Source organism: Aspergillus sclerotioniger, assembly GCF_003184525.1.
Source record: "Aspergillus sclerotioniger CBS 115572 chromosome Unknown BO94scaffold_12, whole genome shotgun sequence".
NCBI lineage: Eukaryota > Fungi > Ascomycota > Eurotiomycetes > Eurotiales > Aspergillaceae > Aspergillus > Aspergillus sclerotioniger.
Window position 1 is genome coordinate 86868 of NW_020291002.1, and position 17249 is coordinate 104116.

General features: G+C 51.9%; 6 protein-coding genes and 1 non-coding gene across 7 annotated transcripts; 3 read left to right on the forward strand and 4 right to left on the reverse strand.

The window, feature by feature from the left end:
- Nucleotides 1-53: 53 nt before the first annotated feature.
- Nucleotides 54-2497, forward strand: BO94DRAFT_490954 (uncharacterized protein). Its single transcript, XM_025609138.1, has 3 exons — nucleotides 54-928; nucleotides 989-1898; nucleotides 1954-2497. Exons 1-3 carry the CDS (start codon nucleotides 135-137, stop codon nucleotides 2446-2448), a joined length of 2199 nt encoding a protein of 732 aa, XP_025467958.1. The 5' UTR covers nucleotides 54-134; the 3' UTR covers nucleotides 2449-2497.
- Nucleotides 2498-2580: 83 nt separating this feature from the next.
- BO94DRAFT_574647 (fungal specific transcription factor domain-containing protein) lies at nucleotides 2581-4183 on the reverse strand (the record flags this gene model as incomplete). Its single annotated transcript, XM_025615031.1, has 4 exons — nucleotides 2581-2848; nucleotides 2921-3343; nucleotides 3550-3804; nucleotides 3840-4183. The coding sequence occupies 4 exons, from the start codon at nucleotides 4181-4183 to the stop codon at nucleotides 2581-2583; spliced, it is 1290 nt and encodes a 429-aa protein (XP_025467959.1).
- Nucleotides 4071-4849, reverse strand: BO94DRAFT_45274 (uncharacterized protein). Its single transcript, XM_025607547.1, has 2 exons — nucleotides 4609-4849; nucleotides 4071-4550 (listed from the first exon to the last, which is right to left on the reverse strand). The coding sequence occupies exons 1-2, from the start codon at nucleotides 4643-4645 to the stop codon at nucleotides 4213-4215; spliced, it is 375 nt and encodes a 124-aa protein (XP_025467960.1). The 5' UTR covers nucleotides 4646-4849; the 3' UTR covers nucleotides 4071-4212.
- Nucleotides 4850-5037: 188 nt separating this feature from the next.
- Nucleotides 5038-5108, forward strand: BO94DRAFT_t144. The gene has a single exon. It is a non-coding gene; the product is annotated as a tRNA-Gly (tRNA).
- A 668-nt stretch (nucleotides 5109-5776) lies between these two features.
- Nucleotides 5777-9520, reverse strand: BO94DRAFT_565474 (glycoside hydrolase family 35 protein). Its single transcript, XM_025614497.1, has 9 exons — nucleotides 9090-9520; nucleotides 8962-9038; nucleotides 8607-8909; nucleotides 8291-8557; nucleotides 8225-8240; nucleotides 8082-8177; nucleotides 7900-8034; nucleotides 7187-7853; nucleotides 5777-7138 (listed from the first exon to the last, which is right to left on the reverse strand). The coding sequence occupies exons 1-9, from the start codon at nucleotides 9222-9224 to the stop codon at nucleotides 5811-5813; spliced, it is 3024 nt and encodes a 1007-aa protein (XP_025467961.1). The 5' UTR covers nucleotides 9225-9520; the 3' UTR covers nucleotides 5777-5810.
- Nucleotides 9521-12786: 3266 nt separating this feature from the next.
- On the forward strand, nucleotides 12787-14266 carry BO94DRAFT_490961 (zinc-dependent alcohol dehydrogenase). The gene is made up of 4 exons (XM_025609139.1): nucleotides 12787-13387; nucleotides 13454-13910; nucleotides 13962-14058; nucleotides 14112-14266. The coding sequence occupies exons 1-4, from the start codon at nucleotides 12852-12854 to the stop codon at nucleotides 14120-14122; spliced, it is 1101 nt and encodes a 366-aa protein (XP_025467962.1). The 5' UTR covers nucleotides 12787-12851; the 3' UTR covers nucleotides 14123-14266.
- On the reverse strand, nucleotides 14139-17199 carry BO94DRAFT_574650 (tRNA (cytosine-C5-)-methyltransferase). The gene is made up of 4 exons (XM_025615032.1): nucleotides 17135-17199; nucleotides 16866-17047; nucleotides 14703-16796; nucleotides 14139-14652 (listed from the first exon to the last, which is right to left on the reverse strand). Exons 1-4 carry the CDS (start codon nucleotides 17156-17158, stop codon nucleotides 14328-14330), a joined length of 2625 nt encoding a protein of 874 aa, XP_025467963.1. The 5' UTR covers nucleotides 17159-17199; the 3' UTR covers nucleotides 14139-14327.
- Nucleotides 17200-17249: the final 50 nt, after the last annotated feature.

Below are 17249 nucleotides of genomic sequence, written 5' to 3' on the forward strand. Positions count from 1 at the left end.
TTATGAGATCGAGTGCACATCTAGGTGGACACCGGAATCTGTCCCAGGATGCTGTACCACCGCGCCCAAGCCTTTAAATTGCGACCCCAGCCGCAATCCTCAGTGGTCAGACAAAGCGACTACCGCAGGTAGAAATGTCACGCAAGCATGCTCGCATATCTGTGGTGGAAGACGTGGTCATTCCGGCCCATCTACTGGCCGCCACCACACAAGTGAACGGTCCCTGGACAACCCAGGGAGATGAGCCATCTCTTTCGGAGCCTGGTCCAGTCCAGCAGGCCATTCGTACGGAGGCCTTGGAAAGGCAATATGGCCGTCTCCGCCGCTCAGCTAGTGTGAATAGCTCTCAACCGGAGAAGCCCAGAGACTATCATATCCGACGTCAGAGTGCACCCTTGAGCGTGGCTGAGATATCTACAATCGGAGAGCTTGAACCACATGATTACTACAATAAGGAATCCCAACATATTCAGTGGCAGCGCTCTCCAGGCCTGGATTCTGGGCACACCAACGCCAGAGCTCAGAACGAACGACCTATTCCAACCGCCTCTGTTGATGGGGAATTGCCGGCTGGCGAGACCGCTCCGACAGCGAGAGGCGACGCGTGGCCACTTCCACCCCGGCCTAACAGTTACCGGTTATCCCGTGTTGAACCGACAGAGGAACCTCAGGAGACGAAGAACCCGGCACGACACAGTATCTACGATGTCTACGAAAAAGCGAAGGAGAGGCGCGTTGCCTTACAACGGAAGTACTGGGTGCAACTTCTCTTCGAATATACAGTGTATGTCATACTCGTGGCCTTCATCTATTTCGTCCTCGTTGGGATGCCCCTCTGGCGTGGTGCTGTCTGGTGGCTCTACTGGGTGGTTCGCACCAAGTTCGTCATCCCAGGGGGCTGGGGGATCACAATCGGACTGTCTGTCCTGTAAGTACATCCTCATTGTGTTTAGATTGAATGAGCCCGGGGCTGATGGTCATCTGATAGCTACGCATTTACTCCATTGCTGGTACTTTTTGAAAAGAACCCACCCCCAGTGGACAGCAATTCGACAGACGAGGACCTTGAGCGCAATCGAAACTCGGCCAAAAGCACGGCATTGTTAATCCCATGCTACAAATCCGCCGGCATAATTGGACCAACTCTTGAAGCGGCGTTGCGCATCTTTCCCCCGGAGAATATCTTCGTCATCGCGAATGGGAATTCTCCCGAGCCACTGGACAACACTGAAGAGGTCTGCCGTCCATTTGGTGTCAATCATCTCTGGTGCCCGGTCGGGAGCAAGATCATTGCACAATTCGTTGGCTGCTATGCGGCCAAGGACTTCCCTCATGTTTTGCTGATTGACGATGACTGCGCGCTGCCCCCAAACTTCCCTGTCGTTAGTGACCGACTAAAAGGTCGTATCCAGAGTATTGGTTATACAATCAAGAGTGTCGGACCAGGATCCTCGCGTGGAACCCTATGTCAGCAGGCACAGGACCTTGAGTATAAGATTTCGGGTCTCCAACGCGCGTTTGCCGGCAAATTGGGCAGTGCAACATTTCCCCACGGTGCCATTTCGCTCTGGCGGACCGACTTTCTCAAACAGACCTTTCATGACCATCCGGGATTCTCAGTGTCGGAAGATTGGTTCTTTGGCGACAGCTGCCGCCGGCTAGGTGGGCGTATCACCATGTGCTCGGCCGTTTTTGTCGAGACAGAGACCCCGTCCGCCGTCTTTTTTAGCTCGGGCGGTTCCCGTGGGGGTTTTGGCGAGATGACTATCTTCAAGCAGCGATTCACGCGCTGGAATTTCTTTTTCGTCAATGGTATGTGGTATAACATGAAGTATATCGTATGCAGTTGGAACCTTGGATTTTGGGAATTAGGCGCGAAGTTGTTCGTTTTCCAAGAGGTGAGTTCTACCGCGGTCTTTGCTCTGCCATAGCCAATGCTTACATTTAAAACAGGTGTATGAAACCCTGCTATACCTCCTCGCCCCATTTATGCTACCGATTTCGCTCGTGGTCCGGCCAGAATTCTGTGGCATTTTGCTGGCCATCACCAATGGCTTGTACTTTCTGAACGTCATCATCTTCAACCTGGTCCATCTTCGCTTGAAGAAGGAATCCGTCAGTTGGATATGCTTGCTCTTCTACTACATGCCATACAAAATCGTCCTCTTCCTGATCAACGTCGTCAGCTGTTATTGGTCTCTCTTCAAATATGCCCGATACTTTGCCGCCAGACACCCCAAGGTCATTGAGGATGACAAGGCTGTTGAGGTTGTACTGCGTCTGGAAGAGACCACTGCAAATGCCCCCAAGACCACGAACAAAACTTCCGGTCTTGGAAGAAGTTTCTCGGTCACCAAGGTGCGTGCCAGAAGGCCTAGCACCGCCCCGAAGCCCTCGGGGCCTGGGGGTGTCTCTGTTGCTGGGATCGATGAGAGCCCTATGATTTAATTCGCTACCTGAACATATATCCCTATATAATCGTAATATAGATCCTGGCTTAGATTAAAAAGTTATTTATGTCTGAGCTTTGCTACAGCTGGCGGTGAGCTAGCATTGGAAATAACCATAGTCAGTCGTCATTCAATCTAAGGCGGTGCCAGAATCTCCAGCAAACGCTTCGCCATGATTCTGATTGTGCAGTGCCCATGGACCGGAATATGAGAGGAATATATCGTCGTACAAAGCCGGCAGGGTGGTGTCGACATTCAACACCGAAGAGGTAGTCCCGGTCGGATTCTGCAACCAGGGATCAGCATCGCCTTGCAAAGAGTGATCCCTGCGGTCGACCGTCACCATGCCAAAATACGGCACAACAATATCGCGACATTCTCCCTTGTCCAAAGTTCGACTGCTCGACACCAGGATTTCCAGTGCAGCATGGCACTGACCAGCGAATGAACTTGGCTGATCTTCTGACTACCCTCTGAGAGCAACGATAATCCGATTTATCAATCCCTCGTCACAGTCCTTATCAATGCCGCTTTCTGATACAGGATCGACAGCACCCGTTCCATAGCCGAGCAAGTTCAAGCAAACGATCACCGCTGCAGTCAGCGCGCTCAGTCCTGACTGCTTGATGCTGTTATCTGTGCTTGTCATTGCAGGATCACTCTCATACAGGAAAATATATGCCTCTAGAAGAATCCTTGCACTCCTGACACAGGCAATCCGACTATACTCCTGCCTGTCGTCACGGGAGCGTTGCAAAAATGATGGCATGTATAGATGTGCCTTTAGATTGTGCACGTGTGCTAGGCAAAAGGCCCGGGTATGTTTCTCTTTGGCCTTCTGGCACAAGGTGATCTCTTTCAGATCCAGATATCCGGTGGAAGCTGCGCAGTGACTTCAACGATTTGCTCATCGACTCCCAAAACAGTGGATAGAGAAGATCCTTTCCCAGACTGCAGGCAGTCGATGACTCGGCCAGTCAGCACAGGCAAGTGTCGATAATTGAAGCTGGCAAACGAATCATCATCCAAGGGAGGGATAAAGAGATCGCAGAGATTCTCAGGCACGGAATATGGCAGTCCGACCAGCAGACTAACCCACCGGTCAGCGGCAAATACCTGCCAGAAAAGAGTGTCCAAGCTCTTGGATGTCCGGTGTGTTCGATGGATCCCCGCGAGCTGCATAAGAGTGTTTGCTTTGCGATATGCGACGCACGCGCGACGAGGCTGTAAGGAGCTCATGAAACAGAGCCCCAGGTCCATCAGATACTGCAGACCGTATCCGCTGCCGGCCAGCTCATCGTTGTTCAGGATCCACTTTTCCACCGGAGGGAGGTATCTTGCAAAATTGCCCGTGCTGAAGGCAAAACCAAGCAGAAGACTCCGACCAACGCGGGATGGCCCGTACTGAATGCTGGGGTGGCGAAGCATTCGAGGCTAGAATCATCTTCATCGCCCCAGCTTAGTCCGAAGGATTCGCGCCACGAGTCCCACCATTTACTCCTGTTTTGGAAGATATCATCCATTTCAGACTCCGACGGCAGCGCTTCATATAGGCCGTGGAGTGCTGCAGCATGCTCTATAGGTTCAAGGGATGAGTGAGGTTTGTCATGCCTAGAGCCTTGCGTTGAGCCTATTGGAGGTGCATCTCTATCAGACTCGGAAACTCGACCAATCTGGACTGTTTTAGGATGGATTCCTGCGATGGTGTAACAGTGACCGCCATACCAAGTCATGGTTCAAAAGCTTCATAACCGGTGCACAGTCATTCTGCACAGTCTGACCCATGCACTGCACCGGCGCCTCGAGTGGGGACATCCTCTCGATGCGAATCAAGTGAGATCGCTATCCTTTTCCGCAAATGCTTCAGGGCATCCTTAAAACGGGCCGGGCCACTTGGGGTCCGTCGCTCGGGTGTGGCGCAAGCCACAGATTTGGTGAAAGATCGCGACCCGGCTTGGCAACGTTGACGAGTTACACCATTCCCAGAATCCAGTTCAGGTGACACGCCTTGGGGGATGTATGCAGATCCTCGCCTCGCACAGTGGGAACACACGTCGGATTCGTCCGGAGGGAATATGCAGCGAACTTTCCGATGTCGACCTACATGCCGTCAGGGTCTGTGCCGCCGAGACCCTCGAAAAAACAGTGAAACACTCACAGGCGATACAACTGTGGGTCCCTTTTCTCATTCGCATGTTTAGAATAATCTGAGACGCTTCTGTCCTGCTGGGTTGGGTTGGCTCTTTGGGCTGATCCACTGGCTCGGACGAAGAACCGAGGAGTTGAAGTTAGGTCGAATTGGGGGGTGAAGACGACCGGGAGAGCCTTCGTCCGAGCAGCTTCGTCCGAACCATTGCCACTACCCAACCATATGGATGTTTTTGGTTTGCACTGGATAGAAATTAATCATTCAAACCTAATCCTTTCTTCAGATTGGCTGGCTTGCTATGTTAAGCAGAGCTTCCTTGTTCTAATACCCGGAAGGGGGTGGTGGGCAAACAGTGATGAGTCCCGCAGGTGGTGACCATCTTCCACAAATAAAGCTTTGGGTAATAAAGCGAGCATATGCCTTATCTTTTATCAACTAGCATCATTGGTCTAGTGGTAGAATTCATCGTTGCCATCGATGAGGCCCGTGTTCGATTCACGGATGATGCACTCTTCTTTTTCATTTTCTTTTTGCTTTTGTTCCCACCTCTTTCTCCTAGCCCTAATCTCAGCCTTATTTTCCACTGCATGGCCATTCTTGATACGCAAGGTTTCGAGATAGTTCAACCCTCTAAGTAAATCATAAGATTGCTTCCCTTTCCGTGCCTGCTTTTCGCATACTATCCCTCGTCCCGGCTGATGGGGCAGAAGAGATATATCCGGGATTTGAAGATTGAGCACAAGTATTTCTCATTTTCATGAGAAGTAATATATATTATCGCCGGGGGCACTCACTCCGGTTTCCATCAAAAGTACAATGATTTAGACCCGTCACGATCGTGGCGGTTTGTGTTTTTATTATGATGCTGGGTTTGTATGTGTTATATTAACATGGGATGACTGGTTTATATACAGAGATGGAATGGAAGTAGGATAGATAGGGAGGGCCAAAAGAAGGAAAGATCAAAACTCAGAGTAGCATCTTCGGTTTCCATTCCCAAGAATATAAATTGATGCAGTAGTGTTGTCGTGTGGGTAAGTCATCGCTGATGCTTTTGTATGGCGAGGCGGAACAGTTTGGATTGATTTATTAGGGAGGTGATACTCGGTCGGGTTTTGCTACTCGAGAACGCTTAAGGGGCTTTACGTATACTAGGAGGATGGCGGTGAGGTAATATAAATTCCATTGGACAGTAGCTATTAGTAGATATACTAGTATGCCCCCTTTCGGACCTTCCACTTGGGCTGGTCAACCGACTTCACCTCTCCCAGAGCTGTTAGCACCGGGGTGGTGTAGCTCAGCTCGAAGCTCTCCAGCTTGCCTCCCGCCGAGTCAAGAGCCCACAGGGTCACCGCAACCCAGTTCGTTCCGTGGTAGTTCAGGATTCCCTCAGGAACGGGGAAGCTGGTCTGAGGTCCGATGTTGCTCACGTACTTGGCGTATTGGTATCCGTTTACGTACAGCTGCACGCGGTACGGAGACGGCGTGGTGCTGTTTCCGAGGTTGAAATACAGAGGCACATCCCATCCCTTCGGCAGATCAAGGTCGAACTTGGCGCTGTAGAAGCCTACACCTGCCTCGGAAATACCATCAAGAGGACTAGACGACTTCCACTTCTGGCTGGGAGGTTCGGGCTGGTGGAAGCCTTGGCGTTCGGCATAGAGACCACCCTCGTTCAGGGGACCGCGCACCTTGTCTTCATAGTCTTCACCTCCAAGGTTGCCGGTAAGCTTCCAGCTGATCGCACTGAGCGGCCGTCCAGCAAGCTTGTAATTCAAGATACCACGAGGGGTCTTCATCAAATCCTCTCCGACAGTCCAGTTCTCCTCGAGGCCCATGTTGTCGATCAGAACGGTGATCACGTAGGTATGGCCAGCCTGGAGCTTGGGCAGCGTGAAGGTGGCGTTGTAGTCGGAGTTGGCATACAGACCGGTCCACGATCCGAGGTATGTTCCGTTCAGCCAGACAGAGCTTCCAAATGCCGACCCGCCTTGCGGGTCAACGAAGAAGGTGCTTTCGTTACCCGTGGCGACAAAATGTCCGCGGTAGAGCAAGTAGCCGGTGTGGAATCCATAGTCGGACGAGTACAGAGACGTAGGAGTGTCCAGCGCACGGAGGGTGTTCTTGGTCTCCGTAAGGTTCGCGGCGGGCCAGAGAGAATCGTCGTACGAGGACTGGATTTCAGGCAGAGTGTCCAAGTACTTCCAATCCAAGTCTTTCAGGCTAGGCAGTGAGAGATCAGGGGCATTGTATTCGACCTTAGCCGACCAGATCCCATTGCTGTCAACGGTATGTGTCGTCTTGTCCCCATTGATGAACAGATCCTTAGCCGTAGTCGGAGCGCCAATAACTTCAACCGAAGTGGTAGCGTTGAAGTCTGCGGTCAAGTAAAGGCCAGTGCCCTTCACGTAAGCAGTACGGACGAGGTAGCCTGCGTTGACAATGATGGACGAGGCGACCGTTTCTGGCGTGCTGAAGCCAGGTGAAGTGCCGTCCGTAGCAAGTTGAGGCACCCAGTAATTGTAAGCAGAGTCCCTGTCTGTGACTAGTTAGTGTGATGAAACCCAATTTGGTGAAATAAGCTTACCAATGAGAAGTACTTTCAAGTCGCCAACCTTGATGATGCGACGAGTGGTGGACACATCCCAGCCTACCACAACCGATGTGGCGGTTTGCTTCGAAGAGAATTCAGAGCTTGAGCCTTCGACGAGCGTGGCATTTGACTTGGTAGCAATAGCAAGTTCGTGGTGCTCACCAGCACCGCCATAGAGGACTAGAACCTTGCCGTCGGCAAACTTCTTCCAGGTGAAAACCTCAGCCGTGGAGTAGATGATCTTTGTTCCCGAAACATTGTAGTCGGCCACGTGTATCTTCGAATCGCGCCCATTGAGTGTCAACGTACCGCCAAGCTGAGGAATAGTCAGGTTACCAGCACTGGTGGGAAGACTGAGTTTGTACGAGGTGGACGCCTCGCTACTGTAGTCCGAATGCCTGATTACGAAATACGAGCCAGTGCCATTGCCAATCAGAGGAGTCACGCTCAATTCCGCAGTATCAGCGTAGCCCGATGTTGTCAGACTGTCAGGGCTAGCCGTCAGGTAGGATGGGGATACTTTGGCGAAGTTGCCAATAAGCTTAAGTTCGCTGTATTTGGCACGGGTGATGTTGCGGGATTCTGTCAGGGCCGATCCATAGTCATAGGAGGTGTATCCATTGGGATATCCGAGGTTACCCCAGTTAGTGCCACCGAAGATCTGTCAGCGTTAGTACATGTACTGACAACCACTCCAGCTCACGTACCATGTACAGGTTCATGATGGCGATTTGAAAGCCAAAGTTGTTCTTGTAAAACACCCTTTCAAACTCATTGTTCAGGAGATCAGCGCATTGAGCGAAGCCGGGGCCTCCCCATGGGTCGTATGATCCACCTTGGAACTGTGGCATGTTAGCTTAAGAACAGTATCAGGAATGTTTGTACCAACCTCGACAATGGAGTACGGCGTCGTCGGGCTCTGCTCAAGATGAAGGGTACGGAAATTCGTGGGCAAGTCACCCTCGGGCCATACCGTCGGATTCGCCTGTTTACGTTAGCCCAAAATCATACTGCCTGCTGCAACAAACATACGCAGTCGAACCCAAGCCTAAGATGGTCAGTCATTCTCTATTAAAAATTCGGGTGAGTGGGACTCACGGGTAGCTATCATGGCCGTAGATATCAACCGCGCCTTCTCCAGTCCCAGGGGCATTGTGTCCTTCCGCCGAGGCATCGTTGTTGATGAATGGGATCACGACACCGGCATTGCGAGCCTGGTCCTCCACGTACTGCATATAAGCCGGGTCGGGGAATTCAACCCCGCAGCAGCTACCAGTGTACTCATTCTCAGGCTGGTAAAGGATGATTGGGCCGCCGTTGGTGATCTGATATTTGGCAATTGTTGCACCAACATGAGCAGCATAGCTGATGAGAATTAGCAGCTGGAGTAGGATTGCATAAAAGCTTGTCATACTTATCAGTAGCATCCAAGTATGCCTTGGCACTTGTGCGAAGAGTGCCATTCACCCTCTGCAACCAGCCCGGGAACCCACCACCTGAACTTTCCGCATTGATGTAGGGGCCTGGGCGGGCCAGTAGATAGATGCCTGCTTCCTTAGCCGCCTCGAAGAATGGCTCCAAGTCGAAGATGCCGTCAGCCCGGTACTCTCCGGGCTTTCCTTCGACGAGTGCCCAGTCGACATAGAACGAGACGCAGTTGAATCCGAGAGCTTTGACTTTCTGGAAAACATCAAGCTGAAGCTCTGTCACGGGTAGTCTATAAAGGTCAGACTCGATGTAACCTGACAAGAGGGTGGGAATTGTAGTACCGGAATGGATGGAATTCGCCGCTAAAGATCATGATTCTCTCGCCATTGATGAAGAGAGATTTATCATCCCAGGTGACCTAGACAACCGGTCAGTTTATCGTAGCGCAGCGATTTGGAGATGTACATACATATTTCTGCAACAGCTCCCGCTTGGCAGGATCTGGATGCTCCGTCAGGGTAAAGCCATTGAGGCGATGCTTGATGGCAGCTCCGGATACCTGGGCAGCCAGCAAGGCCACCGCACAAGCGGACAAGAACTTCATGTTGCAACAATCCCTGGGTTTCGACAAACGCCAATGGGTTGATGGCACCGGATGGTATGATTCCGCAAGAGCTCACGGAAACCCCTCGCCAGGAGCTTGGGGGAATGAACCTTTTATTTCCCTCGTTCCAGGCTTCAACGCCCCTCCCATGCTGAATAATGACCGGGCCTGTTGACATCCTAGCCGAGCCACGAGTCTGATCCTCGCAGCATCGACATCATCGCGTAATGAGGGGAAGTGGGACCCTGCAGAAACGAGGTGGACTCGAGGGTGCTGGCATGATGTTAGCTGGTAGGCGAGGGTCGGAGGAGAGTGAGTACAACTGAGAAGGCAATTCGGCTGAAGATCCTCCACAGGGACCGCGCCTCATCGGGTTAGCGTGCCCCGTGCCCTCCGGCTTCTCCGCATCGCGTCTCCCGCGCCGGCTATTCTTCTTTCCCTCCTTCAACCTCTCGCCTGCACCTCGCCCATCATTCCCTCCCACCTTCTGAAAGAAGTGCCTATTCATATGCAGGAACACTCGAGACTGGCCCCGTTTCTCCTGACGATCAGTTGCTGGCCGGCTTTCTGAACGGTGTCTATTATCGTTGTCGTGTTCACTGGAGAGGACCCTGATCCCGAACCTAATCAGCCTAAGCTTCCGGATGGCTGGCCTGCGGGGTGCCACCGGAGAAATCTTGATTTCTTGTCCGTGGTGGATATTCTTTTCTCACTAACCCGCCTGCAAAGTAGTCAAGTCATCCAGTCGGACTCGATGACGTTCATTATCCCCAGCCAACCGGAATCATGCCACCCGATGTGACTGGAGGAACAACTTGTGTATGCACCGGCGTCCGAGGACGAGGACAAAGCATAAGTAAAACATCCAGACGCAGGAGTTAAGCAAACGAGATTTGTCTCTACTTTTGTCCATGCCAATACCTCGGAGCCATTAATTGAACCTCTGATTGTCCGATGGTCTAGGCCAGACTAGCGACGCATGACTCTGCGTGTATGCCCTCATTTCTCCGATAATTACCCAGAGGCTTGGCAACCCGAGGGCTTGATGGGCTATTTCCTGCTTGGCTTCATATCCGATCGGATTTGTTTGCTATTCTGGTCTGCATTCCGAACATAGCCGTTCTGAGTAAAACCTGGGTGTTCCTCGAGGACTCTGGCCACATGTGACTATGGTTCCATGCCCGGAATCTTCGGAACAAAATCTGAATCGAAGTACGCTGGGTTACGAAGGATATTCATTCCTCAGAGTGCAACCATTTACTAACTAATATAACCTGCAAATCGAGCCCACAATGCGCTTGTCGGCCGCCGAAGCAGAGCAATGCATTGCACTTCCTCCTGCCTAATGGATTCCTTAGACTATGCATTTTACCATGACAACAGGAATGGTGCAGTTCACTACATTCAAGAGTTACGAATCTTAATTGCCATCTCATCAGCGGTTCATTCATTTGGACATTTTCGGAACGAGCTGGCACATAATGAGATCAAAGCCAATAGCACCCAGACGCTCACCTCAAGCAGCCATAATTTACAAATTTCACAAGATCTGTTATGAGCTCTCCAAGTTGGTCTCTAATCTGGTACGAATCTGGAACAATTCACACAATAACCCTGCCACTGCAGGAGCTCGTCAACTCAACGCTAGTGGTGACGTCCAAAAGGTTCCCTATCCGCTATGGAGCTATCAAGAACTCCTGTCAGGCGAGAAAGCATCACACAAACGTACCCTTGGAAGGACGAAAGCCCAGATTAGTTTCATACCTACTCTACTATACATTTGACAGTGAATTTGACCAGGACGATCTCTCAACTTGACCAAATTGTTTGTTGCGAGGACCAAGCCTTTGGTGCATTTAGCATTCCTACTTTGGATAATATCCTGACTTAGACGAATGGAGCGACGTTTGTTCCTGCATACTGAATTCACGATTGTCCACTTCGCTCTTACTCCGGGAAGCTATGACTATCAGCAAGGGGGGCTTTACCACTAGCAAGCCAGCAAGGTCCCCTAAGAACCTACTACTTGTGTAGTTCCAGGCTGTTGGTCGGTTCAGCCTCTCATCTCCACTCTTAGCTTCCTCTATTAAAGGTTTACCTTTAAGCTTAAACCAGTGCGCCAGATCTTAATCCATAGTCATGGTTCGTCTTCCAGTGGAATATCAACCCCGAGAAAAAAAGGCAAATGGGATGAATCAAGAGTCCAAAAGCAGGTTAAAATCAGAAACACTACGACGTCGACTCCTGCTATCTCACATGATCACCACAGCAAAAGCAAGAGAACAACCAAGGCTACGCTACCCTAATACAACAACTAGAAAAATCATTTTTCTTTATGAAAACATGATCGAGGTTCACAAGTACATCACGAACCACACAGCCCGGCAAAACTTCGGCTACTACCAGCGACCAAAGCACAATCATCCATGCAACCACAACCCACCATCACCTACCAACACCAGACTATCCTATTCACCTCTGCGATGCCAACATACTTATTTCGACACACACCTCCTTCACAAGAAAACCTATATCTAGTCCTCAAAGAAAACCCCCCATCTACACAAACCACGACCCATCCCAACCCCCCAAATCTCACAACAAAGACCAAGACCAGAAACACCGAGGAATGTAACTATACCCCACAACTCAGCCGTACTCTCCTCCGCAACTCACCTTTTAACTGGCTACACAAAAAGAGGGGTCGATAAGACCACCCCGAACTCCCAATCGATCAATCAATCAGAAACGACAACTCTGCAAGTCATGCAAGCTAGATGCTAGTTTGCAGGACTAGTCTGGTTAGCATGATGCGGGTTGCCACTTGCTCCGATCGTATATACGCTCTGCAGTTCGAAAGGAAAGTGAATAATTGATTATCGAGTGCGTATCTAGATGGGTTGAGTAATACGTACAATGGTAGTTGAGAGAGGTATCTCTCTCTTCGTAATGTCGATCAAGTTAGGCATCTTTGTCGGCTGGGACGGATGGTTGTAGATTGCGGGGTAGGATAGATTCGAAAGAGATAATGGTGGGTGGTGGGGACAGGGGGTGTATGGAGAGGGGTTCAGAAGGTTAGTTGATCGGTTGGTCTGGATTGAAGATGAGATCGTATGAAAGAGGAGAGAAGAGGGTGATACAATCAACCGGACGGTAAGTCACTAACCATGATATTACTCGATCCTCACACTTTAGCCATGATGTATCGGTCATTATTGGCAGAAGCTCAGATTAATCATTCACAACCAAACATAGTCAAATCTAGATCCTGCAAAGCGCTATCTTACATATCGACATGATCGTCCTAGTAGGTATCTAGAGCAGGGTGAAACGCGCCTAATGAATAGATAGTAGCCTAGACGCTGCAGCATGGACCACCCCGGACCCAGAAGGAGAGCTCTGTATGGTGCAGAAGTGTGCGATCAACGTCTTAATAGGATCGCTATAGCTGCATGGGGATATGAACCATCACGTGTGCGTGCGGAGAAGAGAGGGGAGGGGAGGAGAGGGTTAAAGGCAATGTACTCCCTCCCCCCCCCCTCTTCCTCTTCTTCTTGCCTGACCTGAGGGACTTTCCTACAACCTAACACGTATCTTTTTTCTCTCGTGTAACTCCTGCGTGACACCATGACTATCTCTGCTGATACCATCCCCACACAACAACGCGCCGCAGTCCGCAAAGGGACCGGAGCATCGGCCACCACATCCATCGAGACAATCGATGTCGAACGCCCCGGACCTGGGCAGATCTTGGTCAAAATCACATGGACCGGGCTGTGTGGGTCGGATAAATCACTTTTACAAGATGAGTGGGAGGATTTCGGGCTGACGATGAAGCCCGAGGCTAAAGGCATTGCCGGCCACGAAGGGGTCGGGATTGTTGTTGTTGTTGGGGAGGGGATGGGAAATCGGTGGAAGATAGGAGAGCGGGCTGGAGTCAAATGGATTGCTAGTACGTGTGGCGAGTGCGAGTTCTGTCTTACTGGTGTGGATGAGGTGCACTGCGTGAATCAGTTGAATAGTGGGTTCTCGGTTCCTGGTACCTTTCAGGAATATTGTATTGCGGATGGACGGTATGCATCTAAGATTCCGGATGGCGTGACGGATGAAGAGGCTGGGCCGATGATGTGTGGTGGGGTGACAGTTTATGTGGCCTGCAAGCGGTGAGTCTTTCGTTTTTTCTTTTTATGTGGTCTTGTGTGGTTTTAGCTGAGAATGTTGTGCTCTAGGTCGAATGTCAAGGCCGGTCAGTGGCTCGTGCTTCCTGGAGCGGGTGGTGGTCTGGGCCATCTGGCCATTCAGTTTGCGCGCGCTATGGGCATGAGGGTCATTGCCATCGATGGAGGAGAGGAGAAGCGGGAGCTGTGCCAGAAGCTTGGAGCGGAGGTGTTCATTGATTTCCGGGAGACGCCTGATGTTGGGGCCGAGATCATGAAGATCACCAAGTATGGGGCGCACGGGATCATTGTGACGGCGGCCACCAAGGCTGTTTATGCGGCCGCTCCAGGATATCTTCGGCCAAATGGCACATTGGTGGCAATTGGACTGCCCAAGGATGCCACCATCCTGGCTGGTGCACCCCCGATGCTGATGGCATTGAAGAAACTGAACGTGGTGGGATCCATTGTCGGTACTCTCAAGGATGTAGACGAGGCCCTTGATTTCACTGCAAGAGGCGTTGTTCACGTGAGTGTATTTCCATGATCGTTGCAAGTCCAGTTACGCTAATTTGAATAGCCTGTCTTGACCAAGGGTAAGTTGGATGATCTGGACTCGTGGGTTGAAAAGATGGTTAGTGGCCAGCTGGCTGGTCGTGCTGTCCTTCAGGTCACAGGTGAGCGATTCTGGACTCTCATCCAATGCATTATAGCTAACAGACTTCAGCAGGATCCAAATGAAGATCAAGATTCAGTTATCTTGGATTAAATATAACTCAAACATCCTTCATGCAAATGAGCAAGTAGCAACTCGTGTTGTATGTATATCTTGACGACAATTCCGACCCAACGCAACAAGTCTTCAAAGGCAATAAAATAAGTCTCAGTAACATCCAATGCTTTTCATTTAAATAAACTGCCGTATATGTTCAAGCAAACTCCTAAATTATACAGTCGTGTTGAACCGGTCCTCCTCATCGCCGGCCTTGGTGTACGTCTCGCGCGTATCCATCTGCTCCTGCTCGTCCTCGCCCAATGCCAGATTCTCCCGTTTGATCGCGTCTTCCTCTGTCTCGACAGGGGTCTCTTCGTTGACGGCCTCGGTCGCGGGAGTGGCCGGCGTCGATGACTGTGCCTGTCGCTTTTGCGTGGTGTTAACCAAGGGAGTGTCGTCGTTGAACAGACGCTGAAGCATGGCCCGACGATCTTCCTTGGGAAGCATGAGGTTGACGGAGTGCAGGGACCGCCAAAGGGGAAGAGTGATTCGCTCGCTAGAATTTCGTTAGCACTTCTGCAGCAATTGAGGGAAGCGGTTACTTACTGGAAGCTCTCGCCGGCATCGGGTCTAATGTGCAGGATACTGCAGCCCATCGGGATGTCCCTGACCCGCTCTCCGATCTCTCCAAGCTCGGTCCAGCTGTCACCGTCGACCTTGGGGAACATCTCCACAAGCAGCCTGTGCAGGGTCTCCTTCTTGGTCAGAGTGATGGCTCTAGCAGGGCCCAGCCAGGGCTGGAGGATCCTCAGCCCGTCGGTTTGGATACGCCAACGGCAGACACCAGGACGCTGCACATCTTGGCGCACAAACATCTTGACACCGCAGTGCACAAACTTCATACCCTGCTTCTCGTTTGCACTCAGAATGTCGCGAGCCAGAGAGCTGGTGTAGTAGATGGTACGAGCGGGGATAGCCTCCGCGTTGCGCACCATGAAGCGGTCCCGAGGGAATCGCTTGGAGATCTCGTAGAACTCGTAAATGGGGTCGAGCTCTTCCTGATTGACATCCAAGTACTTGAAGGGCTCTTCAACCGGCTGGCCGTTCTTCCGCTTCTGCAGGGGCTGCGGGGGCTGCGCCTGAGCCTCTGCGGGCGCAGGGGTCGCGTCGGTTGTCTCGACATTGTCGGATTCGACCACGGGCGCGGGAGCATGAACTGGGCGATCTCCCAGAACAACATCGGAGCCATCTTCAAGTTTCGTCCTCTTGGCCGGGAGCTCGTCTTCCAAGCTCTCCGCATCCCTCTTGACGGGGGAGGTCTGGTCGGTAGCAGAGTAAGGGAGTTGGTGGGTAGCCTGCGCAACGGAGGCATTCTTCTCGGCTTCCACTTGAGCATTTTGGTCAGGAGCGACCAGGTCGTCCAACGCATCGATCTTCTCTAGGGGCTGGCCGTCTCCGTTCTTCTGCTTGAAATCGAGCTCTTCCGTAAGTGCGGCAATGGAGGCCTTAGGGATGACCTTGGAGGAATCCTCGGGCTTGGCACGGATTTCGGACAGCTTCTCAAGGACGGTGATGAAGAAACCTCCGGTGTCTTGCATGTGAGGGTAGATGCGGATACATCTCTCCAGAGGGAGATCCTCAGAGGGCGGGAACATGCCCTCGGCAACCCTACCGAGTCCATTGATACCCTCCCGCTCTTTCCGCTCCTCAACCTCCTTCCAGGTGTTGTACATGCGACCCTCACGATCCATGACCTTCCAGTCGCGCAAGCCAGAGGCTCTCTTCAGGCCCGGAAGCTCATTGCTGCAGTCGAGAATCTTGACATTGGCGGAGCCGCAACGTTCCAGGGCACTGGCAATAACGGCTTCGTTTTCGATAGGGTTCATACTGCAAGTAGAGTAGACGACGCGACCGCCGACCTTCAACATCTGCAGAGCACGGACAAGGATCCGGACCTGTGTGGCGTACAATCCCAGAGCGTTGTTGGCGTTCCAATCTTTCCAGACACCCCAGTTCTTTCTGGCAGTTCCGTCACCGGTGCAAGGCACATCGGCCAGGATACGGTCAAACTTGAGGTAGCGGTTCTTGGGGGGCTTTCCGTTGGTGGATGGCTCCGAAGGCAACTTGATCGAGGGGAACATGGTAGCATCGTGGTTCGTCACAATCAAGTTCGGGGAGCTAAGGCGCTTCATCTGGTGGATCAGCATGTGCGCGCGCTTGTAATCAGCGTCGTTGGCGATCAGCAAGCCAGTGGTTCTGCCATCGTCACTAAGACCTTCCGGTCCCATCGGTTCGGGGGAAGCAGTCCCATCCGCAACCTTCTCAGAAACTTGTGCCATAGACTCCTCTTCTCCGGCGTGGATCATCTCCATCAGCTGTGCGGACTTGCTACCGGGGGCAGCGCACATATCCAGAACGGTCATGCCAGGCTTGACGTCAAGCAGAAGAGGGGGGATCATGCTGACAACCTCCTGTCTGCTGATGTTTCCAACTTCGGTCTCGGCGACAAGGAACTTCTGGAACGAAGCGAATGGGGCGAAGCGCCGGACGACCTGCTTGGGAGTGGTCATGGACCAGGCGAGTTGGTCGGGGTACCAGGGGACCGGGCGGGGAGGCTCGACGAAGTTGCCCTCATATTTGATGGAGGTGATTTCGGGGACGTAGAAATCCTTGAGCTTTTCCTGAACGGCCAAAGCGTGGCTTAAGCGATGTCAGTTGCGTTGAACTATTTCGCAAACGTCCTGGGATTCTGCGCAACCAATGACGTACCCTCTAGACCCGGTGAAACGGAAGCTGTTGGGCAAGTCCCTTCTGATAGCCTCCCAGAAAGCCTCCCTCTCCTCCTCCGGGATGAATCCTTGCGAATTGTAGTAGTTTTCGAACTTGGCGTTCTCTCTGGGAACCTGCTGCCAGTTTTGGCGTTCGCGTCCGCCGCCGCCGCCTCTGCCACCCTGCGGAGGTCAGTTCAAGTCCAGGGATAGAGCAAACCGAAGGCAACCAAGGTAAACAAGTCCTGGGACACAAGCGAGCACACATACCTTCTTTCCGCGCTTACCACCCATGATGGATAAGAATAATTGGGATGCTGAGGAACAGGCAAGCTTCCGCAATTTCTCCGCTGCAGAAATCCAAAAATCGCCAATCGCGCCGTCA

Bases quoted from the DNA above. Each gene is read 5' to 3' on its own strand.
- BO94DRAFT_490954 (XM_025609138.1), top strand. From the start codon at position 135: ATGTCACGCAAGCATGCTCGCATATCTGTGGTGGAAGACGTGGTCATT. The intron at 929-988 runs GTAAGTACATCC...GTCATCTGATAG, and splicing joins ACAATCGGACTGTCTGTCCT to CTACGCATTTACTCCATTGC. The intron at 1,899-1,953 runs GTGAGTTCTACC...CATTTAAAACAG, and splicing joins AGTTGTTCGTTTTCCAAGAG to GTGTATGAAACCCTGCTATA.
- BO94DRAFT_45274 (XM_025607547.1), bottom strand. From the start codon at position 4,645: ATGCGAATGAGAAAAGGGACCCACAGTTGTATCGCCT. The intron at 4,551-4,608 runs GTGAGTGTTTCA...GACGGCATGTAG, and splicing joins GACCCACAGTTGTATCGCCT to GTCGACATCGGAAAGTTCGC.
- BO94DRAFT_565474 (XM_025614497.1), bottom strand. From the start codon at position 9,224: ATGAAGTTCTTGTCCGCTTGTGCGGTGGCCTTGCTGGCTGCCCAGGTA. The intron at 9,039-9,089 runs GTATGTACATCT...CCGGTTGTCTAG, and splicing joins GGGAGCTGTTGCAGAAATAT to GTCACCTGGGATGATAAATC. The intron at 7,139-7,186 runs GTAAGCTTATTT...AACTAGTCACAG, and splicing joins CTTGAAAGTACTTCTCATTG to ACAGGGACTCTGCTTACAAT.
- BO94DRAFT_490961 (XM_025609139.1), top strand. From the start codon at position 12,852: ATGACTATCTCTGCTGATACCATCCCCACACAACAACGCGCCGCAGTC. The intron at 13,388-13,453 runs GTGAGTCTTTCG...GTTGTGCTCTAG, and splicing joins GTTTATGTGGCCTGCAAGCG to GTCGAATGTCAAGGCCGGTC. The intron at 13,911-13,961 runs GTGAGTGTATTT...TAATTTGAATAG, and splicing joins CTGCAAGAGGCGTTGTTCAC to CCTGTCTTGACCAAGGGTAA.
- BO94DRAFT_574650 (XM_025615032.1), bottom strand. From the start codon at position 17,158: ATGGGTGGTAAGCGCGGAAAGAAG. The intron at 17,048-17,134 runs GTATGTGTGCTC...TGACCTCCGCAG, and splicing joins GTGGTAAGCGCGGAAAGAAG to GGTGGCAGAGGCGGCGGCGG. The intron at 14,653-14,702 runs GTAAGTAACCGC...ACGAAATTCTAG, and splicing joins GATGCCGGCGAGAGCTTCCA to CGAGCGAATCACTCTTCCCC.